The sequence below is a fragment of the Cajanus cajan genome, chromosome 4 (assembly GCF_000230855.2).
Source record: "Cajanus cajan strain Asha chromosome 4, NIPB_CcT2T_4, whole genome shotgun sequence".
In the NCBI taxonomy this organism is placed as follows: domain Eukaryota; kingdom Viridiplantae; phylum Streptophyta; class Magnoliopsida; order Fabales; family Fabaceae; genus Cajanus; species Cajanus cajan.
Window position 1 is genome coordinate 73,099,159 of NC_138520.1, and position 22,756 is coordinate 73,121,914.

General features: G+C 29.3%; 2 protein-coding genes across 3 annotated transcripts; both read left to right on the forward strand.

The window, feature by feature from the left end:
• The first annotated feature begins 3,068 nt into the window (after positions 1-3,068).
• LOC114916499 (uncharacterized) lies at positions 3,069-12,008 on the forward strand. 2 transcript variants are annotated; one of them, XR_003804934.2, is made up of 4 exons: positions 3,069-6,043; positions 9,376-9,424; positions 10,733-11,141; positions 11,237-12,008. XR_003804934.2 is itself a non-coding variant. In XM_020370088.3 (2 exons), the coding sequence occupies exons 1-2, from the start codon at positions 3,160-3,162 to the stop codon at positions 6,681-6,683; spliced, it is 3,240 nt and encodes a 1,079-aa protein (XP_020225677.2). In that variant the 5' UTR covers positions 3,071-3,159; the 3' UTR covers positions 6,684-6,806. The 2 variants fall into 2 exon arrangements, 1 of the variants encoding a protein (XP_020225677.2); XM_020370088.3 differs by lacking the exons at positions 9,376-9,424; positions 10,733-11,141; positions 11,237-12,008 and adding an exon at positions 6,328-6,806 and having other exon boundaries at positions 3,071-6,043.
• A 4,665-nt stretch (positions 12,009-16,673) lies between these two features.
• On the forward strand, positions 16,674-19,294 carry LOC109807643 (flavanone 3-dioxygenase 3). The gene is made up of 3 exons (XM_020370212.3): positions 16,674-16,916; positions 17,929-18,176; positions 18,721-19,294. The coding sequence occupies exons 1-3, from the start codon at positions 16,674-16,676 to the stop codon at positions 19,292-19,294; spliced, it is 1,065 nt and encodes a 354-aa protein (XP_020225801.1).
• The last annotated feature ends 3,462 nt before the right edge of the window (positions 19,295-22,756 follow it).

Genomic DNA, 22,756 nt, shown 5'->3' on the forward strand with positions numbered 1-22,756 from the left:
CTAAAGTCCAAATCTAAATGTTAACCCACAAACACATATTCTATCTCTATTTTATTTTAATTAATAAAAACATCTTTTAACTTTTATCATAAACCTAATTAATTAATTAATTAATTAAATGATATAAATATTATTTAAATGCTTTATCATATTTAATTAATTTTCAAAACAATAAGTATCATGTTAAAAAAACCTTTACAAAAGTTCTATAGTTGGATAGAAATGACTTTTTCAATGCCTTTATATTCGTTTTGCATGATATCATATATTTCTTCCACCTTTTTATAACAAGAATTCTTGTATAAACGTCTTAATTTGCTCAATCTTTGTTGAATATAGTGAAGGGTAATCATATCTTTCTTCACAATTTCTTTATATTGATTCAATTGATTCTCTTGTAAAGCCATTGGTTGTGGTTGTTATTGAGATCCTTCTTCTACAAAATCCCGAATTCTAAGAAGTTTCTTCTACAATATCCAAAAAATCTAAGTAAGCAAAATAAAAATCTTCATTTAATCACTCGAATAGTCATAGTATTCACAAAGATGCGTATTTGACTCTTGAAATATTGAAAGAGATTGGGGCCATAATTAATATTCTAATAGTCAGGACCGACTCAACATATTTTGAAGTTTAAAATGAGTTTTGAAGTTGAATCTTTTTAAAGATGAGAGAATGAAAAAAATCAATAATCACCCATAAAAAAAGAAATTTTTAACAAAAAAATTACAATATTAAAATTTATAAACTAATTATGGTCACACCACTATTAGAAATTCTAAAAGGTAAATGAAAATAGATACAAAATTTTAGAGGAAGGACACAAAAAGAAAATACCTGAAATATTTTTTTCTTCTGATTATGGAAGTATAACTCAGTTAAATAATAAATGCAGTTTATAATTTAAATATTAATCAGTGAGGTCCCCTGTTAAAAAGAATGAATTAATTGTTATAAACTTTGTTTAATTTCCACAGATAAAAAAATTAGTGAAATGCATTATTTTTATAAAATAGTGTTGTATCATCGACAACTAAACACCGGAAATTTTAAATTAATTTCTAACACCTCTCCTAAAATAACCCAAAAGGTACTTTGTATTTTTTTCTCAATAAATAATAATAATAATAATAAAATTTAAACTTAAAATCTTACACATACTATTTAAATCCAACACTACTATCATCACTCAGCTTAATTATGTCGTGGTTCATAAATTACTTGCTCTAATCATTGGTAAGCCTTGCACATATTATATCTTATGAATTTATTAACAATATTAATTAGGTCATGCAATATATCTTATGGATATGTTTTAATTTTATGTCCTATTAAAAGCATCAAATAATAACCTGCGTAAATAATATTTTTGGATGTAAGCAGGTAAGTAAAATACAGCTCGAAACAACAATTTTTTTTAAAAGAAATAATTTCAGCAACCACTAAACTGTTCTTTCAATAATATCAAACGGGTTCAAGTATATTATACAACTTTACTTTCTTTTGATGTACAAAATATAACTAGTGAAACTAAATATAAATTGAATTTAGTGCTATTTGTTGTAAGAGATCACAAATATATGTACATATTTATAGAGGGTGATTGGGAGAGATTAAATCCATTTATTTTAGCTGTTTTTTTTAATTGAAAAAAATGCTATCTGTAAAAGGAAACTGTGTTTAGAATAATAGTTTAAATTCGTAAACAACTTATGTTTTAGAAAAATAAGTTATTTTTATAAAGATGAAAATTGGAAAATTATGATTATTTCTCAAAAGTTTTTTTTAAACTAATTTACTATATCAAAAAAATGATTTTTTTTTCTGTAATCAAACAAAATTAAATATTTTAAAATTGTTTTTCATCTAACTTATCAATTTTTTTTCATTTTGATTATAATCGATTATACAAATAATCAATTATTAAAATAATTTATTTTTACATTTTTCTCAAATACACCCTATATAATAATTTGTGATTAAATGACATTGTAACAAAATTTTGGCTTAAATATGTTTATACTCTTTGCAAAATAAGCGAGTTTTGATGTTGGTTCTTGTAAATTTTTTATTTGTTTTTCATATCCTTCTAAAATCTTAAACTATGTTTTTAGTCTATATTATTAAGTGATCTTTTTTAAGTACTTATTTGTTTATTAGACAATTAAACTACCATATAAAAACTTACAATTGTCTGTAATACTTTCTTAATGTACGACTCCTTTAAAACTTTTTATAGATCTTTATAACCTTAAAATGCAATAGGGACAAAAAATATAACTTTCAATTTTAGAGGGATGAAAAATAAATTTTTTTTTTCAGAAATCAAAATCAAAATTTATTTATTTTACAAGGATTAAAAATAATATTTATAAATTTTAAAAAAATAAATTTTTTTTTACAATAATCAAAATCAAAACTCCTTCATTTTTACCGAACTTAAAATATATTTAAACAAAATATTTTACATTATCATAACAGCCTATTTTCATATGAAAATAAGTATTTTTTATAACTACTAATCCACAGGTCGGATTATACCTAACTGAAACTTCATACCTAAAAAAAATAAAAATCCACAAGTCGGATCTTTCAAACCGGTCGTGCTGTCTGTAGCCAGATCTGAACCGTTAAGTTAATCCAGCGACTAACGAAATTTACCCAGATAATTGTTGGAGTAATCCAACGGCCAAGTAGAGGGCATGACAATTGCAGAGGATCTGAGTTTATGAACAAGCTCATAATATTAAAGAGAATATAGCAATATATAGGCAAGATAGAAAGATTCACCAGAAATTAAATATATATCTCGAAATTTTGAAATAAATAAAAATTTTCAACTAAGTCTTGCCATCGTTTTGGAATTTTTTTTTGAATATTTCATTTAATAAAAGAAAAATGAATTTTTTTTATATTATGTGTATCTCTAGAATTCTATCTTTATTGGGTATTTCTTTATGGTCCGTTTTTTTGTTAATTTCTATTTTACCATTCAAATGAAACAATAATGTCATGTTCGTTGAAATTTAAAACGTGAAAAATGAGTTTAGTTGGTGAAGTACATGTTAATCACTCATAATTTCCTTCATAAGCTTAACCCAACTCAAGAATCCATATACTAAAATCTGATAGTATTGTTGATCCTTTTATTCTGGAACCATGGTATCCATCAAAATTCTAGCATTCTGGCGGTTACTTTTCTCCTTTCTCTTGGTCTTTCTAGCATATTCTTCACCCCAAGTGGCTTTTTTTCCTAGAATGGTTTCTGCTGCCAGCACAGTTACTGTAGCTGTGAACAGTGAAGCAGAGGCACTGTTGAAGTGGAAAGACAGCCTTTACATGCCCACCAATGATCTTTTGTCAACATGGAGCGGTAATAGTCCTTGCAAATGGGAAGGAATTCAGTGTGACAAATCCAACTCTGTCTCCACCATAAATCTTGCAAATTATGGACTCAAAGGTACACTCCACACTCTCAACTTCTCCTCATTCCCCAACCTCCTCACCCTAGATATCAACAACAACTCCTTTTATGGAACCATTCCCCCACAAATTGGTTACATATTCAAAGTTCACACTTTCAACTTCTCTGTAAATTCATTTAATGGTTCCATCCCTCAAGAAATGTGGACATTAAGGAGTTTACGTAGCCTAGATCTTTCCATATGTTATCTAAGTGGAGCGATTCCTAATTCCATAGCAAACTTGTCCAACCTGTTATATCTAGATTTAGGTAGCAACAGTTTTTCTTGTCACATTCCTCCAGATATTGGAAAGTTGAACAAGTTGAAGCATCTAGTTCTTGCTGATAGTAAGCTTTTCGGTTCCATTCCTAAAGAAATTGGAATGTTGACAAGCCTCCGATATATTGATCTGTCAAGAAATTCTCTCTCTGGTACTATCCCTAAAACGATAGGTAACTTGAGTAGTTTAAACATTCTTTCCCTTTCCGAAAACTCCCTGTCTGGACCAATCCCAAACTCCTTATGGAATCTGTCAAGCTTGAACTTGTTATACCTTAATATCAATAGGCTTTCTGGATCAATCTCCACTTCCATACAAAACTTGGTTAGTTTAGAAGTACTTTTACTTCGTGACAACCAACTTTCGGGATTCATTCCTTACACCATTGGAAACTTGACAAATCTCACCTATTTGTATTTAGGCTTTAACAAACTTTCAGGGTCAATTCCTCCTTCTATAGGAAATTTGGTCAATTTGCAGGCACTTAGTTTCCAAAAAAACAATCTCTCTGGAACAATTCCCGCAACAATAGGAAATTTGAAAAGCCTCACCATTTTAGAATTGTCTACCAACAAATTTTATGGAAGCATTCCACAAGTCTTGTATAACAATACCGAATGGTATTCCCTGTTACTGTCTGAGAATGATTTCACAGGCCATTTACCACCTCAAATTTGCTCTGCTGGGAACCTAAGGTACTTTAATGTTCAACACAATCGTTTCACGGGACAAGTGCCAAGTAGCTTAAAAAATTGCTCTAGTATTGCTAGACTCAGGCTGGAAGGAAACCAATTGGAAGGAGATATAGCACAAGACTTTGGTGTCTATCCAAATTTGGAATACATTGATTTGAGTGACAATAAGTTTTATGGCCAAATTTCACCAAACTGGGGGAAGTGCCCCAATCTTGGTAGCTTGATGATATCCAACAATAATCTCTCTGGTGGTATACCAATTGAGCTTTCTGAGGCAACTAAGTTAGGCAGGTTACACCTTTCTCTGAATCACTTGACTGGAAAGCTACCAAAAGAGCTAAGTAAGCTAAAATCATTAGTTGAATTGAAGATCAACAACAATCATCTTTCAGGAAACATTCCCACTGAAATAGGATTGTTGCAGAATCTTCAAATCTTGGATCTTGGGAAAAACAAGTTGAGTGGCACAATACCAAAACAAGCTATAACGTTGCCCAATTTAATAAAATTGAATTTGAGCAATAATAAAATAAATGGAAGGATTCCCCTTGAGTTTAGCCAATTACAATCACTTCAAACACTTGATCTTAGTGGGAATTTGTTGAATGGAACAATACCAGGAGTGCTCGGAGAGTTGAAGCTATTGCAATGGTTAGATCTCTCTCACAATAATCTTTCTGGAAGTATTCCTTCCAGTTTTGATCACACGTCAAGTTTGATTTCGGTGAACATATCATACAACGAGTTAGAAGGGCCACTTCCAAATAATCAAGCCTTTCTGAAGGCTTCCATTGAATCGTTGAAAAATAACAAAGGCTTATGTGGCAATGTTACTGGCTTGATGATTTGCGCAACCAACCATATTCAAAAAAGGCACAAGGTTAATCTACTGATATTATTTCTTATCTTGGGTGCTCTTATGCTATTTTTGTGTGGGGTGGCTGTTTCAATGTATATTCTTTGTCGAAAAGCAAAGAAGAAAGAAACCCATGCTAAAGAAAAAGAAGAGGCTGGAGAAGTGTTTTCCATATGGGGTCATGATGGAAAAATTATGTTCGAAAAAATCATTCAAGCTACCAATAACTTCGATGACAAAAATCTCATTGGAGTCGGAAGGCAAGGATATGTTTACAGGGCTGAGTTTCCTTTAGGTCAGGTTTATGCAGTGAAGAAACTTCATTTGGAAACAGATGGAGAGAAACCCAATTTTAAAGCTTTTGAAAATGAAATTCGAGCTTTGACTGAAATCAAGCACCGTAACATTATTAAGCTCTATGGATTTTGCTCACATCCACAGGTTTCATTTTTGATTTATAAGTTCTTGGAAGGGGGTAACTTGGATCAAATACTGAGCAATGACACAAAAGCAACTGCATTTGATTGGGAAATGAGGGTGAATGCTATTAAAGGTGTGGCCAATGCTTTATCCTATATGCATCATGGTTGTTCGCCTCCAATAATTCATCGTGACATATCAAGCAAGAATGTTCTTTTGGATTTACAATATGAAGCTTATGTTTCTGATTTTGGGACAGCTAAGATTCTAAAGCCTGGTTCACACACTTGGACCTCATTTGCAGGCACCTTTGGGTATGCAGCTCCAGGTTGGGACCCTTTTCATCATTCCTACATTCTTAGAAATATAGACAAAAATTATCACATTTTTGCGATTACTTTACACCACTTTTATATTCAATTTTCGTTTAAACACTGTTTACTTGTAGAGGAATTAGACTAATCCCTAAGTAAGAATTTGTGTGAAAAAATTGAAGTAAAAATATATATATGTGACAATACAAAATCCATTTAGAACATATAAGTTATTGAACTTGTATCTTATACAAAAACCTATAGTTTAGGTGTAACTTCAAATTTGAATTTATTGTAGAGCTTGCCCAGACTATGGAAGTGACCGAGAAATGTGATGTATTCAGTTTTGGTGTGCTTTCTCTAGAAATCATGATGGGAAAGCATCCAGGAGATCTTATTTCTTCATTGTTGTATTCATCTTCATCAACAGTAGCATATAATTTGCTACTAATTGATGTGTTAGACCAAAGACCACCTCAACCTCTAAGATCAATTTTTGGAGATATCATTTTGGTTGCAAGCATGGCATTTTCTTGCTTGAGAGAAAATCCATGTTCTCGCCCAACCATGAATCAAGTGGCGAAAAACCTAATGATGGAGAAATCACCCATAGCAAAACAGTTGCCTGTGATTAAACTTGGACAACTCCTCTAAAGCACTAAAGCACTTAAATATTTTTTATTTTCTTGTTCATAAACCATTTATCCTTTAGATTATGTTGCAAGATTGTTTGTTTTGTATTGTAACGAGATTTATATATAAATTATTTATTATTAATTAATATACATATTATATATGCAAATATATCCTTTTGAATTTCTTATAAAATAATATAGTGCTGGCACTTATGTGTTTTTGTGTCAAATGATTAATTTAATAATTAATGTAAAATAACATTTGCTAGTAAAAATGATTTTTTTATTTAGTTAAATTATACTTTTGTCCCTTTATTTTAAAATAGATATTAATTATTTTAACTTTAAAAATATAAAATTTTGACTGTTAAATTGATATTTATTAATTGTTAAATTTTAATGTTTATTCATAGTTAATTAATGTGACTTTTAAGGACATGAAAAATAAAATTAAATAAGATTTTTTTTAATAAAATAAATATTAATTATTTGTTATAATATATACAAGTAAATATTTTTTGTTATTTTTAAATTTTTAACTTTACATGTTACATCGTTAAATATACGTCACTTAAGAGGTGACATGTCACTAAATGTTAAAATTGATCTATTAAATAACATCAAATTGATTGTATAATCAAAATTTTTATTATTACAAATAAAAAGATTAAATATATCTATTTTAAAATTAAAAAAAAATTAAAATTGTGGATTAACAAAATAGAAGGACCGAATATACAATTATTATTTTTTTAAATAAGTCTTTGTCATGATAAAATATAAATTAAAAATAATTTAAATATAATTACATGGAAATAACTCTAAACTTGCTTTTTTATCAACAATTTATAGATTTTAAAAACTTTTTTTTAATCTTTTATCTCGCGCTCTTTTATTATATTCATACCTAATTCTTTATTTATTTATTTATTTTGTTGTTTATATCGAATGTAAAATAGAAAAATGAAAAGATGGATAGAAATTAAAGATAGAATATATGAAAAAGAAAAAGAGTAGTTACTAAGTGAAGTAAGTAATTGAATTTATAAATATATTATCTAAAATAATTTCTTTTATTATATGTTCTAGATGTTGTGGTTCTTATTATTTTTATCAACATCTTATAGGTCAGGATTTAGAGTTAGTGTCAGCATAAAACTTTTGCAAGGCAACTGAATTTCCATTTTTGCTGAGCTCTTCATATATTCACCAACTTAATCAAACACAATTACCATATGTTTTGATCCCTTTTTATCTTTAATGTTAGACATGATGCAACTCAACTTAAACTCTCAAGCAAAGAACTTTCACACAACACACTCAAAAAAGGATCGGTGTTTTACCTCTTTATGCAATCCAACTTGTGAGACGGGGGTTGAGCCCATTTTCCAAGCTTTTTAACTAAAGTGGGGTTGTTTTAAAACTTTATTACGTAAATGAGGCTGTTTTGAAAGTACTTACGCCTTTGAGACTGTTTACAACGGTGTCGCTATGGGCCATAGAGACACCAGTGATACGTGGCATTTTTTTTACTCCAGGTAAGTCATGAAAGTCATATTACTAATGTCGCTACAGTCTATAGTGACACAAAACGGCTCCAATAAAGCCGCTATAGCCTACACCACCCCATTTTCAATATAAAATAATAAATTTTAAAAAAAATAAGTAAACATTTTTAAAAAATACGAAATTGTTAAAGTGGCGCTGTGGCCTATAGCGACACTACGTCGCTATAGGCCATAGCACCACCGGTTAGAAAAATAAAAAACATAAAAACCAAAAAAAAATATTAAAAATAGAAATAAAATACAAAAAACATAAATATATAAATATAAATTATCAGAACTTAATAAAATAAATTAAAATCTGGAAAAAAGAAATTAAGTAAATAAAAACAAAAAAAACGTAAAAAATGGTGGCGCTATGGCCTATAGCGACATTGCTATAGGCCATAGTGCCAGTGTTATAAATATTTAAATACATATTTAATTCGTAATATAAATATTTAAAGGAAAAAAAATATATAAAGTAAACAAATTACATAAAAAATAAGTTTATAAATAGAAATTAATATTTAATTGGTAATATGAAAGAAAATATGTTTAAAAATAATTTAGTTAATATGTAAAAAAAAATAGAAAAACAAAGTAGCGCTATAGGGCATAGCGCCACTTTGATAAATAATTAAATACATATTTAATTCGTAATATAAATATTTAGAGGAAAAAAATATATATAAAGTAACCAAATTACATAAAAAATAAGTTTATAAATAGAAATTAATATTTAATTGGTAATATAAAAGAAAATATTTTTAAAAATAATTTAGTTAATATTTAAAAAAAATGAAAAACATAGTGGCGCTATGGCCTATAGCGACACAGCGTCGCTATAGCCCATAGCGACACTGGTGGTGGTTGAAAGAATTTATTAACGCTAGCCACGTGTCAAATTATCGCGGATTTACTTAATGGTAGCTTGACACGTGGCGCTTAACAGTAAAAACAAAAAAAAATTAACCTCTATATAAACCGAAAATCACCTCTGGTCCCCACTCCCCACTCTTTCACCTCTCCTTTTTCACTCAGCCACTTCCGAGAATCAAGCAGTCCCAGGTTTCAAAAATTTTTTTTTCTGTTAAATTTAATTTTAATTTATTTGTTTATTTTTAAATTGATTGTAACGTTAATTTATTTTAATTATTATTTCAGGTTATTTCTGTTTTTTTTAAGGATATTTGCGGAGGTTTTTCTGTTTGAGGTATTTTTAATTTTTTTAGTTTCAGTAGTTTAAATTGTTATATTTATTTTTCTAGTTTCTGTAATTTAATTAGTTATATTGATATAATTTTTTTTCTGTAATTATTATAAAGTCGCTATTGGCTATATCATTTTAAGTAAAATATGTAAAATCTGATTTTATTTAAATTAGACATTTTATAATTTGATTGTGTGTAATTATTTTTTTCTGTAATTATTATAAAGTCGTTATGGACTATATCATTTTAAATAAATTATGTACCAACAGATTTTATTTAAATTTTATATTTTATAATTTGATTCTGTGTAATTATTTTTTTTTGTAATTATTATAAAGTCGCTATGGACTATATCATTTTAAATAAATTATGTACCAACAACTTTTATTTAAAATTTATATTTTATAATTTGATTCTTTGTAATTATTTAAGTATATTTTTTTTCTGTAATGATTTTGAAGTTGCTGTAGCCTATACCATTATAAATAATTTATTTGAAAAAAAAAATATATTTAAATGTTAAATTTGTTTATTTTAATTTTGTGTAACTTATTTAGTTATATTTATATTTTGTTCGTGTAATAATTCGAAAATAGTTATAGAGTATATAATTTTAATTTATTTATTTAATATAAAAATTTATTTAAATTGTTTAATTTTTAATTCAATTTTTTTTGTATAATTTAGTTATATTTATATAATGTTTATAATTTTCTGTAATGATTTTAAAGTCGTTAGAAAATAATTTAATAAATAATTAAATTTTTAAAATTTATTTAAAAAAGGATTTTATTTAAAATTAAAATTTATTTAATTTAATTATGTGTAATTTATTTAGTTATATTTATATTTTTTTCGTGTAATGATTCTAAAATTGTTACAGGCTATATCATTTTAATTTATTTATTTTATATATATAATTATTTAAATTGTTTAATTATTAATTTGATTTTGTATAATTTAGTTATATTTAATTTAACAATTAATTATATTTTGAAAATATTTTGTATAATGATTTTAAAGTCGTTATAAATTAATTTAACAATTAATTATATTTTGAAAATTTATTTAAAAATGGATTTTATTTAAATTTAAATTTGATTTAATTTATTTCTGTGTAATGTAATTAGTTACATTTATATTTTTTCCTGTAATGTTTGTAAAGTTGTTATAGGGTATATCATTTTAATTTATTAGTTTAATATATAAATAAATTTAAATTATTTATTTATTAATTTCATTCTGTATAATTTAGTTTAGGTTTATTTTTTATAATGTATGAAATAATGTGTTGTTATATTTTGTTATAGATGGCATCATCTTCTACAACTATGCGTGTGACATGTGGACCCATTGAGGATGATTTATTGACATTGCAAAATTTACAAGTTTCACAACATGTTTGGAATAGAGAAGATGATAGGAGATTAATAGCACGACGTGCTGCTCCAACGCGTAATGGAATTGACGAAGTTCCATATCAAATAGTTCCGTTATTAGATCAGGCAGGATTTGGATGGATTGCTCGTTTGAGTTATATCAAAGTTAGTCCTGGTTTGTTAACTGCTTTGGTAGAACGATGGAGACTAGAGACACATACATTTCACATGCCATTTGGAGAATGCACAATTACTCTTCAAGATGTTGGTATGCTTGCTGGTCTTCCAGTTGACGATGAAGCACTGTTAAGTCGAGGCAGTGCTCATATATTGGAATTAGGTACTAAAATAACTATACTTTAAGTTTTTTTTTGTTATACTAATTGTCTTTTATAATATTAATAATCGGTAAATAATTTGTGTTATTTTATGCAGCTCATGATTTTTTAGGTGTTGTTCCACCTCAATCAGAAATTAAAGGACATCGAGTTAAGTTATCTTGGTTGGCAACAAACTTTAATGAGATTGTAGCTGACATAAATGAGCAACATCAGTTGCTTCCTTATATGCTAGAGCTTGGATACTACATTTTATAGGTGGACTTCTTTTTCCTGATAGATCTTCAAGCTATGTCTCATTAAGGTGGTTGGCGTTTTTAGGTGGACTTCTTTTGTTTAAGTTTCACATCCTTGAATCGAGTATTAAAATTACTTGCAATGTGCCTAATGCAGTACTTGTGATATGCATTTGGCGGTCTCCAACCAATTGCCTCATTGTCAATGGCTGATTTAATGCTACGATATCGATTAGATATTAAACATATCCCTTCTTTGTTTGTAACATGTAACCGCAAATGAAACAAGAATCACGACCACGCAAGTAATGTTTCTCCTTCAACCACAACAAATGCAAGAGGAAGAACGTTGTTATTACCATCTTGTGTTGTAGCAATGAGCAATGTACCTCGATACTTGCCATATAGATGAGTGCCATCAACTTGTATCAACAGTTTACAAAAATTAAAGGCATCACAACACGGCTTGAATACCAACAAAAAACTCATCATGACACAGATCATAAAATGACCCTGGAGCAATTTCTTTCATGTATTAGAGCCATCGAGGTAAATAAGCATATGATTCTTCCCAATCTCTAAAAATGTTAACAATTGCTTTTTGTTTCGCCATCCAAGCCTTTCTATAAGATATTTTGAACCCAGTTTGAGATGTTATTCTCTCTTAGATAAGGCTAATCTTGATTGATGGATCTTGGTTAACCATTCCTACATATTAAATATTAGTAATCACTAAGATAAATTATTATTAATATAAACTATAAACTTTGCAGAACTTACCTTGTATAAATGTTGCAATTAACTCAGAATCTAACTTATCATGATCTTGGGACAAAGACATGTTCAAACACGTATGACGTCCACCCCACTGAGTCACTTTCCACTTATCAGATTTCTTTGACTCAATGGCTCTCATGTACAATTCACATCCATCATGTGCATTTGGACAACTAACAACCCACTTAGTCTTTTTCGACTCAACCACATAAAAACTTTGATGCATTCTCATTGCATTTTACTTTACTGCATTTTAACCGCATCTTTATTCTCAAACTCCAACCCCACATATAAATCTTGGCCAATTGACCAAGTATTACGCAGATCCATCCTTGGGATATCTTCTTCATCGGGATGATTCCAATTGATGTTAGTGTAGTGGGGTAAATTACCCCAAAATTGACTTCCACCTATTTTAATAATAATGAATTTAGTAATTTCAATACAATCAATTTCAACAATTTATTTTAAACAAATAACAAATTATTGACAAATTTAATTTTCAGATGTTACCTTCAGTAGATGGATATATTGAAATTGGTTAACCATTGGACTATTAACAATAACATCCGACTGCACCTCATCATCAGATGGTTCACAATCATCAATTTCATCTTCATTGGATTCATCAATGCTTTCATATGATAATGAAACATGATAGTTTTCATCTGCTTCGTCATCTTCATCTTCGTCTCTTGTAATCAAAGGTGATCGTTCAATTGACAAATTTTCTAATGAAAAAGTTGAAGATTCTTGCATACTTATTTCAGCATATAATTCTATTATTGGCATCACATTCTGGCTCTGAAATGCTTTTATCATGCATTGTACATCATCATCGTCACTCAATTCCAATAAAGCATATATGTTGTTATCACCTTGTGAAACTAAAATTCTGTAACTTATAGATAATATCACTTGATTTGACTTAAGACCAAATTTGTTGTGAATCCTTCTCTTTAATATATCCAAAGTTATACCTCGTTTAATATACATTCCTTTTCTTGGTCCATCAATTGTTACACCTTCAGGACCTTCATACATTTTTCCAGTATAAATATAAGCAATGATTTGATCCATAATATCTGCAAAAAAAAAAATAGTACAAAAAGCTACAATTTATATTTTAAGAACAATAAAATTTTACTTACCAATTTCAATTAGAACAAAACGTAACTGGTAGGAGGGGTTTATAAGATTTCAAATGATGACTGAAAATGTGCACAAAACGTGACTGCCGGGAAGGGGTATATATACTGTAATTGGCGCTATGAGCCATAGCGACATAGTGACACTATGTCCCATAGCGACATCATTTTTTATTAATTTTCTAATATAAATTCTAATTAATTCAAATAAATCATTAAAACATGAAAATATATTCAATATGAAACAGTGAAAATACAATTAATAAAACATATATTATAATCAATTTATATAATATAAGTTAATAATTATTCTATAAAAAAAAAAGAGAAAATAGTGGCGCTATGGCCCATAGTGACACTGTGTCGCTATGGGCTATAAGGCCACTATTTTAACTATTTAATACATAAAAATACATTAAATTAACTGAACCATAAATATATAAAATAATATTTATATTAAACAAATATACAAATAAACTAATTTCAGAAATTTATAATAAAATGTAAATATTTATAAATTAAAAAAAAACAAAACTGGTGTCGCTGCCCATAGCGACACCAGTTTTTATTTTTTTTCTTCTATTTTTTTAATTACGTTTTTGTGGCCCAGTTTATTTTAATATTTAATTATATTATATTAAAAAATTATATATAAATACTGAATTTATTATATTTAATTATATTAAACAAATTACTGATAATTTAAATTTAATTAAATTTGTTTATTTCTACAAAAATTATATTAAAAATATATAAATTAAGTTTTTATAATTAAATGTTAATATATAACAAATAAATAATTAATAAATGGTGTCGCTGCCCATAGCGACACCTATTTTTCCATTTTTACGTTTTTATTTATTTACTTATTTTTTCCACAATTTTTTTTAAAATTTAACATAATATAATATAACTTTATTTTAATTATTTAGTTTGTTTACTTTGAATTAAAAATACAAAAATGAATAATTATAAATAAAACGTGATTATTTTGCAAAAATAAAAAATAAAAAATGCAAGGTGCTATGGCCCATAGCGACACAGTGTCGTTATGGCCCATAGCGCCTCTCTTAAAAAATACGTAAAATTTATTTTAAAATTACTTTTTTAAAGAACTTAATTTTATTTTTATAAATATATAATAAATAACTCAGTTTATTATTTTTATTTTACATTTCTATTATTTTTGTTTTTTCTTTTTTTTTCTTAGAGGGTGTCGCTATAGGTTACATCATTTTGTCCATCAACTGCGTTGACCCAGCCTATAGCGACACTGATGTGGCTCTTTCCAGCCCACCATAGACCAAAAAAAAATTTACCACGTGTCATGAATGTCGCTATGGGTCATAGCGACACTGTTATAAATGACCTCAAAGGCGTAATTAGTTACAAAACAGTCCCAATTGTGTAATAAACTTTTAAAAGGACCTCACTTTAGTCAAAAAGCCCATTTTCCATTTTTGTGACCACCCTTAAACAAACGCATAACACACTTGAAAAAAGATCTTCCATTTGTAATATTATCACCTAACTTAAACAAAAAAATTGATTAAACGAACTAACTCTTTTCACACACCACTCCTATAACCGGAACCTTGTATATAGAAATTTCCCCCTCCACAATTTGAAAATAAATTCAAGTTTGAAATTCAAAATAAGGCAAAAAATTTATAAGACATTTTGATATATGATGAAAAGTAAAGTCATAAGTCCAAAATGAAGAATATCATACCAATATAAAAATATGTCTGTGTATGTAAACCTTAAGTATCCAATAATGGTATTTGACCATTAGATCATGGTCCTTTAAAGTAGGGAAGAAATAAAGATGATTACACATCCACATTTACTCATCTTATCTACTTTAGCTTTTATCTTATTCAACAAAGGCAGAATAAAAAACTTTAGCCAACACTTGATAATTAGGTGTACCCTGTCCCTCAACACCTTCCATAAATCTAACTGCTACATATCTTACAATCCAGAATAATATACTCGCCAAAGCATATCTCCATTGACATTCACTTCGTTTGTGATCTGGTACAACAAGGAAAGCTCCAAGTTCAATATCTTAGCACTTAGCACCACTGATCAACTTGTAAATTGTCTCACCAAAGCTCATCATCACTACCTAATAACAAGATTGGCGTTTCTAATGACACTCCAATTTTGCAGTGGCTTATTAGACAATTATCTCCGGTTAAGGAAATCAAATAAATTTGTTGCAAAAATCCTTATTCTTTGTAACAGGATTAGCACATATATAACCATAATCCTTGCTAACAAATTATATATCTACATATCTCCAGTAAATCAAATAATTTAATTCAAAATTCAATTTCTTACAATAGTCCTTCTAAAAAAAAGTTGGTGTATATTAGAAACTCCACAAACATTTGTTTACAGTTTTTTAGAATGAATAAATTAGTAAGCTACATCTAGATGTATTTAAAAATGAAAAAAAAAATGTAGTTATAACTTGTATACATGAAAAAGCGAATAATGGAACAAATTAAGTAAAAAAAAATAATTAAAAAATACCATAATAATGCTTCAAAACAATATTCTATTATTCATGTACCAAAGAAATAAAAAAGCAAAATTCAAACCAGCCGCAACAACTATTATTATTTTAGTCCAACGTAGTTGTGTCATTAGTCATCAGATACGTTGTCCATGACCTCTTTTTTGGGCCAAATGGGAAGAAACTCTGAACTAGGATCGGTGTAGCTGGTTCTTGGAAAATTTCGAGGACAAATACAAGATTCAAATTCATCTCCAAATTAATATTCTTCCATATTTTAATGAACTCATCTTATGTATCTCTATGATTCAATACAAACCACAAACACTCCCCCACACTCATCGCATAAAGATTATTACACCTACACGCAGGACGCTCCACGTGGCACCTGCTGAACTGCTGATTTTTGTACAAAGTCAAAAACACTATACTATGGCGTTTGTGCCACAGGCAACTAACATGTACTTGTACTTCTTATAGCATATGAAACATTAATTTATGCAATTAAAAAAAGTCGCAAACAACCATCCCCACTAGCACCACCGGCGTAAGAATGTTGGATCAATTCAACAATTCTTTCATCACTTTATTTGCTCTTCTTTTCTTCGTCGTTTGACTTCATCATTTAATCCACACTCGTTTCTGAACGAAAATCTCTCTTTTGTACTTTCTTGCATGTACATTGTAAGTGAACAACTTAATGAACTGTGGATAGAGGACTACATCGTGCATGTAACATAAACATATCCACTAGGAATCTAGGATGCTTATAAATAGATCTGGGTGATTAGCTCAACCATCTCAAATCAACAACATTGAAGGTAAGATTGATGATAAGATTTGGCCACAATGGAGGGAAAGGGAGATAGTGTTTTTTCGTTTACTAGTGCTATGAGTCTTGACCAGCTTGGAGTGTCTTCTATACCTCAACGTTATGTTCTTCCACCATCACAACGCCCAAGCCCTCGTGATGATGTTCCCAACTCCGCCACTCTTCCCATTATAGATTTGTCTACTGTGCGAGATCAATCTCTTATATCTAGAACGATCAATCAAATTCGAATTGCCTGCAAGGAAATTGGTTGCTTTCAGGTATAACACATGTTCAATTTGCATATATCATGCAACTTTTCTAAAGTACGTGCATATATGCATGCACATTTATAATTTTTAATAAATTTTAAAAATACAAAAGTATAGATGTTAAAAATATAATATTAGCAATCTTGATTTAATCATTACTTATAGGAACTAATTAAGTTATGCATATAATTTTGTTTTTGTACATAGTTATGCACATGTATTTAGCAAGAATGTGATTTTAACACGAGTGAATCTACAATTACACTTAAATAACCAATATCAGAAATCAAAAACCACTTTAAAGAATCATAAAACTTTTAGATTTTAATCTTCGATCACATTTATAATAATAATTAATATCCATTCCTTTTACGCAAAATTAATTATTTTAGTTGATATTTATAATGAATAAGTAGTTTAGAAAAGTAACAAGAGAAATATTTTAAATAAAATATTATCTGAATCAATTAATATATATGATTCGAGTATTTTTCTTTATATGGTTTCTGGTATAACACATGCCAGATTCGCAAAAGAAAATAATTCATGGACATATACTAGATATATAAACACCTATAAAACAAAAAAAAAAAAAAAAAACAAAAAAAAAGTGAAAAAGAAGTGTAAATATAAGCGATGATACGGTGTGAGATTTATAAAAAGGAGTTTTGATATATGAGTATCTATGTCATGCGCATTTACAAATCATGTGTCTTTGTCCATGAACACCAATCATACTCATGTACGTGCATATGCACAAATACATTTAGAAATATATTTAAATCATAAGAGTTGACTGGATTTTGTGGATAAATAGTTTTTGAAAAGTAACGACAAAACCCTGCTTAGAAGTGAGCAGAATTTAGGGGAGACAATTATATTTTATTTTCCAATAAGTACTCTTCATTTTTTCTCCGAATGGAATTGTATTTGGATCTTGCTATTTACACATGTGCAGCATCAAAATTATGGTGAATTTTATTATACTCGTTAAATTTACATAATACTTAAATTTTTGTAGGTAATCAACCATGGGATTGATCAAATAGTAATGGATGAAGCCCTAGAAGTCGCATCAGAGTTCTTCAACCTCCCTAATGAGGAAAAGATGCGTTTATTTTCTGAAGATGTTCACAAACCTGTGAGGTATGGAACAAGCCTTAACCAAGCTAGGGATGAAGTTTACTGCTGGAGAGATTTCATCAAACACTACTCTCATCCAATATCGGATTGGATTCACATGTGGCCTTCAAATCCCTCCAATTACAGGTACTATCATAAAAAATGGAAAAGTATATATATATATTTCTCTCACAACCCTCTCTAAGGTTAAAAACATGAGAAATTCAACCTTCTTTTATGATAAAATGATATTTCTATAGAGCATACCTCTCCTCCTTTTCTACCATAAAAGGGAGAAGTGAAGAGATAATGTAAAAGTTAAATGGTGTGATTTGTTGAAAAATAATGCTTTCATATTCAAACTGCTATAGTTTTCTTTCATATTCAAAATGCCAAAGTGCCAAAATTTTATCCAGGAACAATAGTATTAAATCATTTTCCAAATAGATTTATCTTAATTCAAGCATTTTTGCTGCCGCCAAAGTTGTATACAGGAACAATAGTACTAAATCATTTTCCAAAGTCTTATACAGTAATATGAAAGAAACAAGTTCTACAAATTAGAAGTATGTATAAACTAATTTTAATTTTAAAAAAAATTCTTCTTATTTTTATCTCCTAGGAATATTAGCCATAGTCTCTATCATTTTCCTACAATTAAAACATACACAACACATGCATGAGTTGACAGGGAGAAGATGGAAAAGTATGTAAAAGCTGTGCAAGTTCTACAAAATCAACTATTGGAAATAATTTTCGAAAGCCTGGGGTTAAACCCTACTTACTTACATGAAGAAATCAGTGGAGGCTCTCAAACCCTTGCTGTGAACTGCTACCCTGCATGTCCACAACCTGCACTCACCTTAGGCATCCACCCTCACTCAGATTACGGGTCCATAACAGTGTTGCTCCAAACCCGTTCAGGCCTAGAAATCAAGGATAAAAACAACAACTGGGTACCTGTCCCTTTTGTTGAAGGTGCACTTGTGGTGCAGTTGGGTGACCAAATGGAAGTCATGAGCAATGGACAATACAAGAGTGTGATTCACCGTGCAACGGTTAATGGAGATGAGAAGAGGTTTTCCATTGTGAGTCTTCACAGCTTTGCGATGGATAGAAAGATGGGTCCTGCACTTGAACTTGTTGATGAACAAAACCCTAAGTCCTACAAAGAGTTCTGCTTCAGGGAGTTTCTGGACTTCATCTCCACCAATGATATTACAAAGGATAGGTTTCTTGACACTTTGAAGATGAAGAAACCTTAATTAGGTTTATATATAGGGTTTAAGGAAATGGTTTAACCTATGATGATCAATAACATGATGTTTGTGCCTGTTAGTTTTAGGAAGTGGTCTAAGAAATGGGGCACCTAGAAGTATTTTTTTTTTCTTTCCCTTTATTTCTCTACTATTAGTGTGTGTGGCTTTGGATATTATAATATGTAATTGAAATAAAGAAATGCAATAAAGTTCAGCTCTTGTCAATTGAAGACTAAGATCACACACATAAGTTTTAAAAGTCTTGTGCTTTCAACGATTGAACAATTAACTTATGACAATATTATTGCATATATTCTAAGAGCATTAATTCACTATATATTCTCATTCTAGTCACATCCCTGACATGCATACAAATTAACATAAACTAATATTATTAAAATAATAAATAAATAAAAAAACTTGAGTTTCCACTTAATTTTAAGTACTTATAACAAATTGTAACATTGAAAGGAGATCCAATTACATTATACCTATGTAGATTAATTAAAGTTCAAACCACATTGAGTATGAAAAATGATTACTTCCTACCGAAGGCATATAGCTAGTGATCAATGAAGATGATCCATGGTTCATGCCAACTTACCTGAGCCTGTCTTCAATAATTTAAAGGCGAGATTTCCATCATATGAAAGTCCTGGATCTACACTCAATAAAAATATTACCTGGATTTTCCCTTCGTTTTTACTCTTATTTTCTTGATTTCCTAAAGCCATTATCCTATGGCTTGAAAGATGAACATTCCACGAGGTTCATTATGCCTAATATATAGCATTCTTCAATACTTTACACGTGGAGAAGAAGAAAATCGTGGAGGCTCCTCTACTCGACGCGTAGGGGCCATGTTTTTTGTTCTTTTTCTTTCGTTTCTCGTGGAGACTCCTCGTCTCAACACGTAAATGTCCCTGTTCATTTTATTTTATTTTATTTTTCCAAAAGGTTTCCATATTCTCTTTCATTCTATCTACCATTGTTAATTGTTATCTTATAAGCTTTCCGGATGACTTTGCAGTAGCCCTTGAAGCCAGATCAGTCTGGTGCTTCAGGTTCCTCTAATTTAGGAGTAAACAAACAAATGCTTATCTATCTTAATTTGTTTTTGGGTAGTTTATATTAATGAGATAATTATGGGATCGGTATACATTCGTTCACGTTATAACATTTCTTTTTATAAGCCACATATTATTAATATTATTGAGATTATTACGATACTGATACATGGAGTCATATTAGTTTAGATAATTATGGGATCAGATATATTCGTTCACCTATTAAATTTTGTCACTCTAATTTTTAATATAATATTTTTTAATTATATAATTTTAAAAATTATACAATTTTAATCTAATTTATTAATTAACAGTTTTATAAGAATTATAACTTATAATCCTTACTATAAACTTTAATAAACAATTGAGTCGTTTATCTTTTTAATTTTATTATATATATTTAGATTAGTTTTTTTATAAATAAAAAAAAACTGCTTAATTAGGAACATTTTAATATTTTTTTCTCAAAAAAAAGTTAAAGCACGATTTTGTCTTATTATATATAATAACTTAATAAGATTCAAAATACGTGTAAGGTAGTACTAATTCAAGTGAAGGTATAAATATATATTGCATTATCTTTAAAATAGTAAAATATATATTGAACTTTAATTACGGCAAAGTTTAATTTTATATATTCTATTTAATGTAAATTGTAAAAAAAATTCGACAGTCAAGTTAAATGTACGAACAATAGGGTTTTAAATAGAGCTCGAAAAGTAACTCTTGTAAATTCGGTGTTAGCAGCAATCCCTACTTATATCATATAAATGCAATGGATACCGCAACAGACATGTCATACTTTAGATCAGTTGATGAGGCCTTGTAAGTTTGGAGGCCTGGAAGTGCATATCGTCCGATTTCAGAATAAAACATTACTTGGAAAGCTAATTTGGGATTTTCATAATATAATAATGAGGAGTTGTGGGTCAAGTTGGTTCAGACTAAGTATCCAGGGAGGTCCTTGTAACGACCCGCTTTAAGCCGTCACATCAACAACCAATATAACAATTAAAATGAAATAATATATTTTAAAGAGAATAGAGCAGAGACCAGCTACACTAGAGTGTAATTATGTAACAACGTACAAATTTTTTTTTGCATATAAAACAATTTTATAAAAGAGTCATCACTCATAAAGTTATACAGTCATCCAAAATATATAATAACATTAACCATCAAAAGAGACACCCTAGGTGCTGGTCAAGCTCTAAGCCTAGCCACTCTCTCAAAGCAGCTAACCAAAAAGATTCTTTGTTATCCCAAGGCCTCACACCTGATCTGCTCCCCACATAGTGAGATCATCACAATCCATATCATGCAAATATAAGGGTTAGCACGTATAAAACCAACCATAGTAAAATATAATGAAATATCATTAAACTAGATATTCATCAATAGTATATATCCATACCAAAGAAATGAACATTATAAACAGTTATTTCCATGCCAAATATAAACCAATCCAGAATCTAATGTATACACATCCATGCCAATGCATACATATTTTATGATAATCAAGAATCCATAACCAATGTATACAATCCATACCATATGTATACATATTCCACATCCAAAACAAAGTCACACCACTGTATAATCCATGATGTAACCAACACATCCAAACCAAATGTTGGCCTCAACACATCCAAACCAAGTGTTGATACGGTGAAACATGTCATCAACCCATGTCTCATGCCTAACCTCTCATGGAAAATATACAGTTGGATTACGTCGTCACGTAACCCTGGTGATCGTGGCCACCTCATCCATCGGTATGACTCGGCCTGGACCCATACCGGTAGCAAATAGAATACTTAGAGGAGTACTTCAGAATCCACCTAACATCTGAAGTGGTTTATTATATAACCTTTGGAAAAGTTCCATATTGGAATCCTCACCATGGGACTCCTAATTCCATATTTTTTCCAAAGATTATATCCTGATCTCACCAAAAGATCTCCTAATTCATACCATAACCTTACTCCTCTAAGTTCTATTAGCTTGTCCAAACCAAACAAACATAGCATATTCCATAATTACATACAAAATATTTCCATAACCATGCCAAATTACTCAATATAACAACATAAATAATTAAACACCCAAAACAACTATCAACTTAACCAAATTACCCTTTGTTAAATGACAATCTTCACATAAAATAGCATATTAAGAGTTATACTACTCCTATCATGCTCATACTTATCTCATATGAAATATAAGAAGATTTCCTACAACTCTTATGAAGACATCAAGTCCTAATTCCATTATATACTTTGTTAAAAATTCTAAAAACCGCAACAGCTATAACCAATGCTGGCAGCTTGACCCCTGTTCACTAAAACAGTCATATATGGAGTTCTAGACCTCCTTTTTGGGTGATTCCAACGCCATTGGA

Excerpts from the sequence above, each read along its gene's own strand:
- LOC114916499 (XM_020370088.3), top strand. The coding sequence starts at position 3,160 with ATGGTATCCATCAAAATTCTAGCATTCTGGCGGTTACTTTTCTCCTTT. Across the intron at positions 6,044-6,327 it reads CTTTGGGTATGCAGCTCCAG|AGCTTGCCCAGACTATGGAA; the intron begins GTTGGGACCCTT and ends AATTTATTGTAG.
- LOC109807643 (XM_020370212.3), top strand. The coding sequence starts at position 16,674 with ATGGAGGGAAAGGGAGATAGTGTTTTTTCGTTTACTAGTGCTATGAGT. Across the intron at positions 16,917-17,928 it reads AGGAAATTGGTTGCTTTCAG|GTAATCAACCATGGGATTGA; the intron begins GTATAACACATG and ends AAATTTTTGTAG. Across the intron at positions 18,177-18,720 it reads TCAAATCCCTCCAATTACAG|GGAGAAGATGGAAAAGTATG; the intron begins GTACTATCATAA and ends ATGAGTTGACAG.